Source organism: Triplophysa dalaica, chromosome 4 (genome assembly GCF_015846415.1).
Source record: "Triplophysa dalaica isolate WHDGS20190420 chromosome 4, ASM1584641v1, whole genome shotgun sequence".
Lineage (NCBI taxonomy): Eukaryota > Metazoa > Chordata > Actinopteri > Cypriniformes > Nemacheilidae > Triplophysa > Triplophysa dalaica.
In genome coordinates, this window is record NC_079545.1 from 23594804 (window position 1) to 23610058 (window position 15255).

General features: G+C 40.0%; 1 protein-coding gene across 1 annotated transcript; it reads right to left on the reverse strand.

Annotated features, from left to right (window-relative positions):
• Window positions 1-1272: 1272 nt before the first annotated feature.
• Window positions 1273-15027, reverse strand: atp1b2b (ATPase Na+/K+ transporting subunit beta 2b). Its single transcript, XM_056747350.1, has 7 exons — window positions 14620-15027; window positions 10935-11063; window positions 10721-10825; window positions 7206-7411; window positions 6172-6231; window positions 4568-4663; window positions 1273-4430 (listed from the first exon to the last, which is right to left on the reverse strand). The coding sequence occupies exons 1-7, from the start codon at window positions 14708-14710 to the stop codon at window positions 4266-4268; spliced, it is 852 nt and encodes a 283-aa protein (XP_056603328.1). The 5' UTR covers window positions 14711-15027; the 3' UTR covers window positions 1273-4265.
• Window positions 15028-15255: the final 228 nt, after the last annotated feature.

Genomic DNA, 15255 nt, shown 5'->3' on the forward strand with positions numbered 1-15255 from the left:
GTTTTTTCATACACTGACTCCCAACACTGCAGAACATATATTTACCTCAATAGGTGTCGCCCAGCATCATTACGTCACAGGTTTAATAATTCCAGGAACTCTTCCTACAAATAGATCAAGGTCCACAGAATTATCTGCATTTATCCCAGTAAAATTGGCCATGATGGTGACTTTGCACCAACAAATAGCTTTGTGTTTACTCAATGCCAGAATGACTGCCCTTAGTGTACACAAGCATAATCTATGAAAGCAAAACTAAGCACAATATAAATGAAATACGTATTTGCATATACTATGCTTATATGGGCCAGATGAATGTGTGGGTATTAATTAACTCTGCTCTTTATAAATAAATTTTAGATACACAAGTATCCTAATGCTACTTTTCTATGGAAGCATATAGGTTGCTATATACAATTTGAAATATAATTTGCAAAATGGCAATGCAGTATGTAAAATGACAATGCAATTGTGTATCTAAATATACATTTCAAAAAACATATGTGCAACATTAAGTGCAAAATGAAAATAAAAATTCAATTATATCAATTACATTTGTCAGTTCCTACACTAGTTTTAATATGTTATATAAATTGATATTTTTAACGCTCTTTAAATTGCAAAATTAAAATGAAAATGCATTCCCCGGATTTATTATATATGTTTAAGATAGTCAAGCAAAACTGTAGCAAAAAGAAAGTTCTAATTTCATTTTCCCTAAATGCATTAACATTAACAGGATGAACATTTGGGATGGCATTTTCATTTACACACAGTGCATTGAGTGGTGCAAAATTCAATGTGGACTTAACAATGCATTTCGAGCTGACCACGCCCCCTCCCCGGTACAGCGTCATTGCATGTATACTTTTCTTTACCAAAATGAGTGTGTTTATATTTGTGTAGGTCCTTTGTCCTACAATTCCGTGACAAAAATTGCCTCACAACATAGGAAACTTTTGGAAGGACACACTAAATGTTTTTGTCTTTCAAATGGTTCACTGAACAATTTTACTAATGGTTTACTAAAACAATAATCAATCATTATATAATTTGTTTAGTATAAAAAAAAAAAACAAAGGAAAGGAAAGTATTTACATGTGTTAGTGTTAGTATTTGATGAAAAAGAAGAATGTTTAAGAGAACGATGTTCATTCTTTGTGTCACTGTCAATGCAGTGACAATGTTATTAAATGGATATGTTATCCAGTTAATAAATGAAGCTTTTATAATTTTTTATATTGATAAGAAGAAAGAGTATTTTCGTTGCAATCACATTTTATTGCTTTTTATTTTAACATGTTAGTTTAAGGTTAAACATACATAACATAGTTAAATAAGAACGAAGATAATACAGTTTTAAATTAAATAACAGTTTTAGGATTTTATTGTTCATCAAACATCAGTTTTCAGAATGTGTCTGAACTACTGTCTGAATCACATTGTTTTGAGCTATAACAGAATGTATTCTGCAGTTGTGGTTTTGACGTGCATGCTGTTAAAGTGAAGCTGGTGCTGTTCTACAGTAACCACCTTACTTCACACAATCCAAACCACAACATAACTATACTTTTTAATATTCTTCATATACATAACTTACAGAACCCATTAGTGTTTCAAAAAGCTCTCTTATATTAACTTTGATAATCTGTTCACAAATTAGTTTTATAAAAACAGCCCATAATGAAATAATAATTGTCTTTATATTGTCAATGTCATTTGCAAGGTTTTGAAGCACATGTGAAGCGTTGCACACACTTTGGTATGTTCACTATTGGATCCAAGCAATAAAGCGACCATAAATTATACATTCTTGGCCTCAACAGCCACAAGCGCTGTTAAGCATAAAATCTACCTTATAATTCCCTGGTTTAACAGTACATGCTTTTCATCGATAACATAGAAAATATAGGTTCTTTGAAAATATTTAACATTTTCCATATTGCATGTTTTATATAAATAAAGCCATTCTCACCTCTATAGGCTATTTATATAAATAGATTATACATTTGTCATATTTGTAATCCACCTTTCAAAAAAAAAATGGATACAAAATATAAATGTAATTCTTTTCAGAAGAATATATATTTAAACTAACTTGTGCAGTTCACGAATGAAACATGGTGGCATAGGAGAGGCCCAACGCAACTGTTCCAACAGGGGCGCTGTTTATATTGTATACAATAATCATTATTTAATAGATTGCATGCAGCAAAATCTGCATTCCTTATAGTTTTGTTTGGAAACTGTGTCAACAGCGTGTTACTAGACAAATAGAATAATAAATAATATTAATGTGGATTTCTTTCAGAGAACTACTGTAATAGTTAATTGTAATGACATGTGATCTGATGTTAATTAATATTTAATTTAGGGTTTTATCCTTTCTCTGCTGGATCACATAACTCTACTGCACAAACACACACACATAAAATATGTAACACAAAAATACTGGAGGTCACTTGCATTACATAAAGTACACACACGCACGCACGTACGCACTCACATGAATGAGACTTATTGACATTTTGTTACTGAATTAAATATGACTTTGTAGATATGTTAGTTACATGCAATTGTATATTATTCTCCTGATGATGTAAATGTAATGTTGTGACAAGATATGGACAAATGTTGGTGTTAAGCAACCGTTCCATGTTAGGATTATCCAATGGGATTGAAGGATTAGGGCATTGTGTAGAGTGTACTCATATGAGAATGACTATGACACACACCAGCTGTGTTTACATTCAAATGAGTGATCAGCTCTCTGCCTGACAGGAAACCTCAAACAACTTTTTCATGGACTCCACATACTGTATGTGACATGAGCTGGGATGAGTTTAAAACAAAAGGTGAAAAATGAGATGGGTGATATTTTTATGTTTTATTGACTCATGCAAAGTGAGGACCTGTTTGGTTTCACTTCAGCCTTTCTTATCAGCAAATACATACGCCTGCTGATCCTGCTGTTAAGTAAGCTATGTCTACGTCTTTGCAACATTAACATTACATTCAAAAATAAACTCAAAAGTAAATCGTGCACAAAGATGTTAAACATGAAACAAAAAACAAATTCAAATAAATCTAAGTGCAGGAATTCACACATATTCTTACACACATCTCAAACACACATTTCAACCCATTTTTGTACCTATAGATGTCTGCTGTCATCTATAAGCCATCGGTTAGTATCAATACAAAATGTCATATACCCTCACCATGGAAAACACATGCAAAAAAGATCTATTTATATATAAACAAACTTAAATAGACACGCCTCACGATAAATGAAACGTGAAGACACACTTCATTAAATAATAGTACAAACTGACAGAATTGCAGAAATTTATAGGAATACAGAAATGTTTGTGTGAACGAAAGAGAGTTTAACCTATGTGTGTGTGTGTGTGTGTGTGTGTAGTGGGAGGAGTGTTATCTGATGTTTATCATGTGCCGTATCTACAAGTTGGTGTAAAATGTAGTCTCTAGCTATAAAAATAGATGGTGGACGGGTTTAACTGGACTCTTCAGAACTAATACACATAAAGATTTTAGACACTCCAAACACGTACAAGATCATGCCAGTAAAATTTGCTCTGGAATATTTTTTACAGTATATACTTAATAATTAATCTCCTAATTTACAGATGCACATGACAGCAACATTGTCTCATATCAGGTGCTGCTTTTTTCTCCACTTTACAAAATGAAACCTCCTTTTGCTTTTATATCGTCATAATAATATATAATTTTATTTATGAATAGCTCTCCCTACTGAGCATGCAATTCAAGTTTGCATTTCTGAAAATAAATAACATTTTAATTCACACATGCAAACATACACACTCTAAGGGACAAATGTTCAGTTATAAATTAACCAACATGTCTATATTTGAACCAAGCCTAGGTTGAAATAATGCAACATTTTTGGTTGAAGAAGCTGAGCGTAGGTTAATTTATAACCCAACGATTGGGTTTGTCCCTTTTTGACCCGGCATATTTAGAGTACACACTGATGTACAGTACACACCGAAATGCACACAACAACACAAGCATGCTAACTCTCCACAAAATCGCTAATGCTGTCAGTTTTGGGGGTTTTCAGCAAAAATTATTATTTTGATATTTTAAATGCATTATTCTTTGCTCTTTCAGTGCTAAGGATTTATGGCCTGTCTCTCTGTGACTGCTGCGCAGATGTTAGATGGTGTGTGCTTGTGTGTGCGTGTATGTGAAAAACAAAAAACTAAACTTTCTGTTTACTAAATGGAGTTGACCCTCAGTTTAAAGGAAACACGTCCAGCAAACTTGTCCCGTTCAGTGCCCTCAGGAATGTTGTTCGCATTGATTCTGCACTCCACATTGACATCCTCATTTTTGGTTATGTTGAGGAACTTAATGGCTACTAGAGGCTGGGAATAGTTTACCTGAGAAGAGCGAGAGAAACAGAATAGAACAAAGAAAATCACTGGATATGATTTAAAGAAAAATGTTTTCCTAGGTAAATGTACAAGATGTTTGTCTGTGTGTTTTCAGCAGTGTTGTTCATGTGTGCATGTTGTACCTGGGATTTCTTGCCATAGTAAGGGTAGTACATTAGGTTGAAGGTGCCATTGGGAGGATAGTACTCCAGTAGGCCGAGTTTATCTGAGTCATCAGCCTACAAGGGTAAGACTTTGTGAGTTTATCTCAATCTGTGGGTATCACCCAGTTCTTATACCAACACTTCTATTCCTAAACTAAGTTCTAGAATACGATCATTTTATCTTCTGTCACTAAGACTAATGCTAGACACTAATTTTTTTATTTCATTCCAGCCCTGTAACAAAACTGTATAATATACATTCTATGCCTCTGTTAAAGTGATAGTTCAACCCAAAATCATTTATTAGCCCTCTTATCTTTTCAAACCTCTATGATTTTCTCTCTACAAAAGAAGTGTGTGGCATCTGAACAATGCCGGTACTCATTCACTTCTATTGTATGGACACAGAACCATTGCAAGTCGATGGGTACCACCGTGGTTCAGTTGCCAACATTCTTCAAATTAGCCTCTTTTGTGTTCTTCAGAAGAAAGTCATTTGGGTGATTTATCACTTTGTTGATTTTAGATTCTACTGTAAGTCTCTATCAAACCAGTGGCACAGTCCATTATTCTTACCCACTCATCTTGCCCCTTTTTGTATTTCTGACAAAAACGGAGGTACAGAAGAAATGGAAAACACACAAAAAAAAAAAAAAGATGAAGGGCAATGGTATAAAACAACAAATGTTGAAAAAACACTGAAAATTACAAAGTAAATTATAACAAAAGAGAAAACAGGCAAAGGCATTATGGAGGAGTGATGAAGCAACAAACATGTAAAAGGAAAAACGTCCGAAAACTTTCAAATAAAGTTACAATTCGTTCATGTTTGTTTGAAGGAAAAGTTTACCTCAAAATCAAAATGGTGTTCTATTTACTTACCCACATGATGTTCAACATGTTTTAAGACCTCTCGATATATTATACTCTGTCTTTTCAGTCTATGGTGCTCGCTCACGAGTGCACTTCGACGCATGCACATTCGGTTTGAGAATATATAGATTTAAATCGTTATTTATTTATTTTTTCGCACATAAAGTATTCTTGACTTTTCAAAAAAATTCAATTGAGCCACTATAAGCGAATGGAGCAGTTCAACTATGTCTTACATTTCTGGCCCTTGACATTTACATTTATGCATTTGGCAGACGCTTTTATCCAAAGCGACTTACATTGCATTATCCTATACATTTATACTCAGGTATGTGCAATCCCTATTACACCAACTATAACCATCATGACTATTGGGAGGCCTGGAAATTTCTAGGATGTCACCCAAAATATCTTTATTTTTGTTCCGAAGATGCCGGGAGGTCTTCAAACATGATGAACGTCATGTGGGTGAGTAAAAATAACACAATTTAGATTTTGAGGTGAACTTTTCCTTTAACGTTTGGCATGTCAGTTACTACCAACAAGTCTATCATGGGAGCTTTTCTTAGTTCCTATTACAAGCTAATGTAATCAGGCTGCTTTGAATGGCTCATGTAACTTTAATCTGAAATCAATCCTTTTCTAAAGGAGTAAAAGATAAGGAGAGCGAGAGAGTGTGTGACAGAGGGCAAGGGACATGACACTCTTACCTTAGCACCACATGTGACGAAAGGAGCCTGCTTGTCTTTCCCAGGTAACATACCGATAACCTGCAAAAACAAAAAGAAAGATAGATGTACAGACATGTAAATAGACAGATCAATCAATGGATTTGTGGACATATGATAAATAATATGTTTTAAACTGTCCAGCCGTTGTTTTTGTCTGGGCTGAAGTTAGTTTCAGCTCAGTGTCATCATATACTGTTAATACTTGTGTGGTTGTAAAGTAAAAAGCAGAGTTTGTTACTGTCTCGATTACTAGATTTAGATTTGTGAACCGTGACATTAAACAGTTAAATATTTTCTAGATAATCATTTTAAAATTATTTGATATTTATATTATTTAATAAATACCTTATTTATATGAATGTCCCTTTTGTCCTTTTCAGTGTACTTGTTCAACAGTGCTTTCATGTCTCTATATCCAGAGATAGTCTCTCGCTCTCTCTCTCTTTTCCTATGCATTTGGTATCATTGCAGTTAAAATGGCATTCGAGGACTTTATTTTAATATACATGGTGAGCACTTAAGAAAAACTTTGATAGGAGGTTAAAAGCTGATAATAATAGTACCTGAATTAATATTGTAACATTTTTGCCGGGTCTGGATTGACATATTGATTGTTAATTGTTTTCATTGACAATTTTCTTAGCAGAATCCTTATAGTAACTGTATGCAATTTACACTGTAAGGTAATGTATTACTGCAAAGGAAATAAATAAAATCTCAAAAACTATGTGTGCGTACATATTTGTTTGTTGGGCAGCCAATGGAAGATGGGTAATGCACAGTGATATACTCATGATCTCAATAGATAGTTATAGATTCTCAATAGATTCCTTCAGCAAGATAAATATGTATTTTATGATTATGACTTGCTGTCTGTACTTCTTCTTCTTTATTCTAATCTTATTTCTCTTGTAAAACTTGCTGAACTTTTCCATTATTGGATAGAGATAATGGAAAATGTTTTTGACACATATATTTCACTCATTTATCCATCTGTCTATTCTATGTCTTACACGGTTGATCTTGATGATGACGCAGGGCTTTCCATTGTCGTAACCATAGAAACGATCCGATATACCCGAGCATTCTTCCAAGATGGAGCGTTTGAACTGGCAGGAGCGCTTTGGAAAGTTTTTCAAACTTCCACTGTCCTCCTGGATAAAGTACTGATCTTGTTTACAATCGATATTCTTCTGGCTCTGGACTGTATCGTTGTAAGCTGCATAAACAAACAAAGAGGACAAAGAGGAATTTACATGATCAGTTTCTCAATCAACATTAGCTCCACCCACTCTTTAACTTTTAAATCCAGCTTAAAGTTCCATTTTAAATTCTGTTGCTTTAAATGTACTTTATAAATAAACACGGTGACAAACGTCTTGGTTACGTCTGTAACCTCAGTTCCCTGATTGAGGGAACAAGACGTTGTGTCGAGAACGACAGATGGGGTTCGCCCTTGAGAACCAATCAACTCTGACTACTGTAGAAAAGCAAAAATGAAATTTGGCAAATGAAATTTGCATGCCGGTCTCTGGCCCCCCGGATGTCCGGTATAAAAGGAAGCCAGCGTGCAGCATTCATTTACCTCTTGTTCTGAAGAGCCTGAGAGCCTCTCACGACTGCATCAGAATACGATACGTGTTTGTGGCATAAGGGACACAACGTCTCGTAACTGAGGTTACAGACGTTACCAAGACGTTCCTCTCTGTCGGTCTCTCCACGTTGTGTCGAGAACGACAGATGGGGTTGCCTATGGAAAACACCACAACGCTGTATCGCGTCACAAGTGACGGTAACAGGCCTGGGCGTGTCAGCTCGAAGCATTCGCAAAACTGTAACCTTTCAGTGTGGTGGTCGGGGGGTTCCAGAGCTTTCTTGGAGAAAGATGGGTGCAGCCCTGACCGGTAACCTTTCACGGCGAGAGGCCATCCGGCTCGGGTTTACACCGGGGTAAGCGCAACTTCCTTAATTAGGGATTCGCTGCAGAGGCCACCTCCTGCCCGTGGGGAGGAATATGGTGGACATAGGTATGGTCTCGTCCTTGAAAGAGAATGCATGGCACGTGCAGACTGAGTAGTTAACCGCGAGTTGGAGGTCCACCTGGGGAAGCTCATGTGTCAGCAGGAGTGGGAACCATTTTTTTGGAACGATGAAGTGCGTGCTGTAACCCACTGAACATTTTGGTTTTGAGGGACGAACTCGATACCTGTTTCGCCAGAAGAGTGGTGACCTCTACCCGAAGTACGGAGGTGTCCCTGCCTCTGACAGAGGGAGAGAGGATGACCCGAAACTTGGGAGAGTCTCTGGCGAACTGGATCGAGTAACCAAGACGGACCGCCATTAGCCACCGAGACAGTGTGGGCAGGTCTCGAGCTCCCAGGGACTGTGACAGGGGGACCAATGGGGACGGTCTGCTTCATCATTTCCACGAGGGGTGGATCGTTGGCTGCCGGAGCTAACCATATGTCACGGGGGTCCCCGGAGGGAAAGTTGGCTCCGTCTTTTTGCCTGCCTGGCGGGACAGCTGCACGCACTGTCGGTTTGAGAGTGGTGGCAGCTGTCGTGTGTGTACAGCTCTACGCCTCGCCAGGGCATGAGAAAAACTCTGTGAGTAAGTGTGCGCCAGGCCCTGAAAAGGGTTCGGCTTTGGTGACGAGGCAGGAGCCGTCCCGTGCTGACCGATCAGAGCTGTGGCTGTGAAGGTCAGGCCCGATTTTGTTCTCCCTAGGGTCTTTCCGTCAGTGTCCCTTCTCTCGAGAAGGTTGCTGATGGGGTGGAGGTTTCCCCCTCTACCTCCGCTTCCGGGGTGCTTCTGGGGGCACAGGAACCGCAGCCGATGTCGAAGGTGTCCTGGGCTGATGGGAAGCAGACGTCACGTGGGATATCGAAGGCCTTTAGGCGGCCGAGTCGCGGCGCAGTAAAATGTGGCTAATTGCCACTGTCTGCTTCTTCACCATCAAAAACTGCTGAGTGCAGTCCTCGGCAGTGTTACCAACAACCCACCCTGCGAGACGGGTGCATCAAGAAAGCGGACGTTCTCGGTGTCACTCTTCTGCGCAAGGTACAGTCGGGGGTGTCTCTCCTGGACCACTACCGTGGACATCGCCCGACCCAGTGCCCGTGCTGCCACCTTGGTCGCCTGTAGAGTGCTGTCAGTAGCGGCACGTAGATCCAGCATTATACCCGGGTCGGCCTTACCCTCGTGGAGCTCTCTCAACAGCTTGGCCTGGCGGACCTTCAGGATGGCCATGGCGTAGAGAGAGGAGGCAGCCTGGCCCGCGGCAGCGCAAGCCTTCGACACCAGTGATGCCGAAGTCCTACACGCTTTGGACTGTAGGTGTGGCCGATTCCCCCAGATGGCAGCTGTCTGCGGCACGTTCCACCCGGGGGATCTCGACGTAGCGTTTGGCTGCCCCACCATCGAGGGAAGTAAGGGAGTCGGAGCTGGTTTGACTGGAGCGGGCCGTGAGTGGAGCACTCCAAGTTTTACACAGCTCCTCATGCACCTCCGGGAAAAAAATGGCACCCGGGGTGGGCGATGTTTGCACCGCGCTCCGACCTCAGGAACCACGTATCCCCGGGTTAGCATGGCTGACATCACTTCTGCTTCCTCCTGAGCTCGTCCCCCTGGGGGGGGGGAGCTCGGATTCGTCAGAGTCGGATGCCAGTCTCCGTCCGATGCTGCGAGCGACATCTAGTCTACTTCACGCATCGTTTCCCAGTGCGTGCCTGAGGATCCGGACGGTATGCCACCGCTGGTTGTGGAACGTTCAGAAGAGCGAATCGGGGTACGATCGGCCCGTGAGCACTTGGCTGGCGGGTTTACGTTCGCAGAGGTCCCCACATCACTAACGTTGCTAACACAGGCGGACTTCGGGGCCTTAGCCACCGACGTCACGGCCCGGGTAGCAGACGAAATGGTGGCTGGTTCCCGTAGGAAGAAAGCCACCCGTGACCGCAACTTCTAAATGACAATCTGCCCGCTGTGCGGGCAAGATGTGTCAACGAACGCTGCTTCAGCGTGCTGGATGCCCAGACACCTAACGCAGCGATTGTGTCCATCCCCCTCCTCGATGAGAGTGCCGCACCAAAGGGAACAGCGGGACATGCCGCGCTGGAGAATGCTCAGTTCTGAAAAGGACCTTTTTAGAAAAAATCTCTAACACCTCCGGAACCGCCGAGATGCCCACGGGAAGGTCAATGTATAATGTAGAAGAAGAAGAAGATTTCGTTGAATTTGTTTTGTTCGTAGTCATGAGTGAAGGCTCTGAAGAACAAAATGAATGAGGAAAAGGAATACTGCAATTTCATTGGCCTTTTCTATAGTAGTCAGAGTTGATTGGTTCTCAAGGGCGAACCCCATCTGTCGTTCTCGACACAACGTCGAGAGACCGACAGAAAGGGAACTCTGTGTTCTTTCCCACACAAACACACACATCCAGTTTCCTCGCCTCTTTTAAGTTGCTTTGGATAAAAGCGTCTGTTATATGCTTAAATGTAAATGTAAATCCAGCTGTATGTTACTCACGAGACAGGAAATTATTGAGGGCCTGGACGTATCTTTCCCAGGTCTCTGTGTACTGTAAGGTGTAAGTAAGTTCAAGTTGATCTCCCCTAGGTCTTATCACCATGCCTAAAAGAAGAAAAGAATGACAGGAAGGAAGAGACACAGAGTGTGTGACTATAATTGACAAATTACACTGTGTTCAGTGATGATGATGGGAAGTCTTGCTTGAGTGTACCTGGAGTTGCAAGTCTGTCCTGGTATGTTGGTCTGTGGTCGTCAAGTGTCTGCAGCATTACATACATGGTGAGAACGAATAAGCAGGCCAGGAAAAAGTAGAATGCCAGATAAAACAACAGGATCAGACCTAAACACACACACGCAGGCCTATATTTAACATCTAAAGAAATCCTCAAGAGCAAACTCCTCAAAACAGTCCATACATGAGAAACATCTGCTATGCTTATTTACATCAAAAATATTTTTGTAACTAAAATAAAACAACAGCAACAATTAAAATATGAATAGAATATATTATTTAATATTATTGATAAATAATTCCTAAAATAAAACATGCTTTAAGACAAGTCTAGTTTGAATGTCTCCTCTGCTCAGGGGCATAGGCAGGGGAAAGCAGGTGGAAAGAGGATGAATGGTGGAGTTTTAGATTTAATTTATTTAAATGCTTTTTTTTTATTTAAATTTAAAATTAGTCATCTTAAGGCCACCTTGTGGGCCCCTCTGTTGAGAACCACTGATCTAGTGGTCATATGTAGAAGTCAATATACTGTACTCTGCGCTGTGTAATGTTACTAGTCAGCACATCCATTCTTACCTGATGTGATGATATTTGACATTATACAATAACATCAACAAATGTTTTTAAACAATATGAACAAATATGAACAAATATTTCATAGTATTGTATTTGAAAGCCAGCCTATAGTTTTGTTTGTAGCATAAACTGATGCTAATGACATAGAGGCAGCCATTTTGAATACTGTCTGTGGGAGCGTTTCCCACCTTAGGTTGTCTTATGACCACACATCTTCATCTACACAAACCACAAAGGTTTATTTGTGCCTTGTGCCTTTCTCCAAGTTTGAGAAACAGTAAGGACAAACAATTCACATAAGATAAATAAATACTGACAAAGATACCCATGAACTGTATTTACAAGACGTCAATGTGATTTAATTTGATGTACACACAGTAAACAGTCTTTTGTAGATGCTTTAGTTGATTTTCAGCATTTTAGTTTATATTTAACAGTTTTATTACTAAATATATCAAATATGTATTATATAATACACGTATCAACTACACATGGATATAATGTATATCATGTACAATATAGGACACTTGTTTCACAGAATGAAATTACATGTAAATAATATTGTTAAATAAAACAATATAAGGTTTTTAGTATCCCATCCGCCTCTTAAATCTTATTTCTTCTCACGAACACATAAAACAGTCTACCATTTTAAACAGACCAGAATGCATCATTCCTTAAAGACATGCAGTGTAGCCCATGGGGTTGTTGGACACCTCCATGCATGTCCTTCAAATATTTGTCTTTGTGAGTATGTGTATGTGTGTGTTTGTGTTGTGTTTCTCTTGTGCTTTGGTGGAAAGCAAGAGCCCATATGCCCGAGGAGAGCTCATTAAGCTTTACAGGACACCTGAGCACCAAGAAGTGAGGCCCCTGGGGACAGCTGATCAGGTTGCCTAATGATAAGGAGGGAGGTATCGGATCTCTGTTCTTCTGCCTCCTAAAGCTCTCCGCACAGACAGGCTTTCACTGACCGATAACAGGGAGGTCACTACAGGCTAGAATTACACACACAGGACACTACTGGCGAATAACACAGAGACTGTTTGTTAATTTCTAAACACAAAACAAAAGAGAGTGAAAAAGGATGCAAGTGATGTGTGAGAGAAAGTGAGAACAAAAAAGGTGTGTATATGTTGCTCTCTAAATCACCCTATCCTAAATGATCAAACCTCTTTAAGCAGTACTTAGCCTCACAGCTTGAGAACTGGCTGTATCACGATGCCTAAACATATCAGCCTCCCTCTGTAAAAGGTATGAGGATACTAAATACCTAGAAAAATTACTCGCACAACTTGGTTTGAGGGCAAAAATGTGGTAATGTATCCTCATTAGCTGTGCTTGCTCTTGTATTTTGCAGTCTGTGTGCATGTGGTAAATGTTGCACACAGTGAGAGTGATACACTATCTGTGTGCTTCTGTTTCTCTATCTCTCTCATCATGATGAAAGTCATCGTACCACTTTCAAACTCAATCTGACAGAGAGCAGCAGTGTGTCCTGGTGTGATCTGATGCTTGTGTGTTCTCATTCATTAGCGCAGACAAGAACCCCACAAACCGTCTCTTTAGATCTGCCCACCTCCATTCTTTTCTAATCTAATTCATCAGTTGCTAAATCCATCAAACCTAATAGGCTGCCATACTATCAAACACAGCTTCAGAGGAACAGAAACCCTTGATCAAAGGGAACAATCTGTCCACTTCCATTTCTGAATATCAATGTTTTGCTTTGGCTCTGTGCATAAATTAATAAGTATAGATAGCAGCCAGAAAGTGCATCTCAGAACATCTAAGCGTATAATTTGATCTGTGGTTTATTTTGTGTAATCTGATGTCCGACCCAGAAGGCCACAACACCTAAAAGCAACCCCAGATACATTTTATTTAAAGACACAAGTGTTCACCGTCCTCGATAGGTCACAATTAAGCTCCAGTAATGAGGATGTACTTTGTTAAAGAATCTAAGCATACCCGGCGTCACTTTGGTTTGGGCACAGACAAAAATAGACTAATTAAAGAGTCTTAGTGTGCACTGTCTTAACTAGGCAGCTAGTCCTCAGAGCATCCTATACTGAGCTCACACGCAAAGTCATAAAGTGCAAGACACTGAGTTCCCTAGAGCAAAATGTGCTGGCATAGATGAAAGTCTTGCATACAGTCATTTAGCATTTCTCCCACTCAAGCACACACACACGCACGCACACTCACACTCACACACACTCACACACACTCACACACAAACACACAGTAACACTGACAGATGAGTTATAGATTGCAGAGGGGCAGTTCCGCAGTGCCACAGTTTAATCCCATCACATCCTGATTGAAAGATGCCCTCACTTCCTATATTAAAATATGGCCTTTTAATAGACTCCATTAGCTTCACCAAGGCGACCAATGAGCCTATTAGAAGAGGATTACCTCACACTAATTCACATCCCCCCACACAAACTCTCAAAATGGCCTTTGGCTAGTTTAATTAAATTTAATGTCAGTGCAAAAGACAATATGCACAATAATCTAAATTGTCCACTTGTACTTTGTGAAATTTAAGGCAGAATTAAATAGACAGTTAGCATAGGAGTATGTTTTAAAAGTTTGAAGAGGTTCAGAGGACATAAACGTCAATGAAGCAAGGAAATTCTGACGCGTGGAATCGATTGCACATAGATTTAGCAGCGTTCAAGCGCATCCATAGATAAACGCATTCTGGATTTCTTTCATGATGTTCTTCGAGTAATGAGGCCCATGCAACTATCTGCAGGAATATTTTCAATATTCAAGCATTTTATTCAGTAAACTAAGATAAACATTTGGCGAGGCAAATAAATGCGGTTAAAAGCGGAGTTGACGTGAAAAGGTATGTGACGCATTTCTGTAAATGCAGAAGTGCAGCGCGCGGGCACAGGGCTTATTTTAATCGAGTTTCAGCACCTCGGACAGCGACAAATCCCTTGAATTCACAAAGTGACGTTCGCTAGAACGATTAGAAGTTGGCACATTATTACATGTTTATAAGCGCACAAATGTGCTTTAAATTGAAAATATACGTGATGTAGCCTAAAATGCTCTTTGACAATCGACTTACCCCAACTGCCGGCGGTCCGACCGCAGAACTCGCCGGTTCTTGGGTTCCAGAAGAACTCCTTCCATTCGCTCTTCTTCTCATCCTTTGCCATTTTCCCAAAATGGATTAAAGAATTTTGTACTCACGGAGTCAACAACTCAGCGCTTAAGCTCTCGTTGAGAGTAATACAATACAGGGGATTGGAGCTATTCAAGACGGGAATAGTGTGTAGATGGCTAGATCTAGCTTTTGGTTCTCAGTGGATAGTTTTTTCTTTGTAAAAAAATACTATTAAAGGCGACTCTCAAGGCACTTTGCAGAAACTTGAGAGCTCAGAAGAGGTCTGAAAATGCCTTATCAGTGATAAAATCTCGTCACAGTTTGCATGCAAAAGAGATCGTCCTGCTTTATCTGAAAAGCCCGGCGTTCTGCCCATCCCTTAATGCAGTGCGCATTCTGCAGAGAGAGAAAGAGCGCGAGCGACATAGAGAGAAGAGAGAGAGAGAGAGAGAGAGAGAGAGAGAGAGAGGTGTGCAGCAAGAGAGAGAGAGAGAGAGAGAGAGAGAGTGTTCAGCAGGATAGAGAGAGAGAGAGAGAGAGAGAGCGCGCGAGCGAGATAGAGATAGAGAGAGAGGGGTGTGCAGCAGGAGAGAGAGA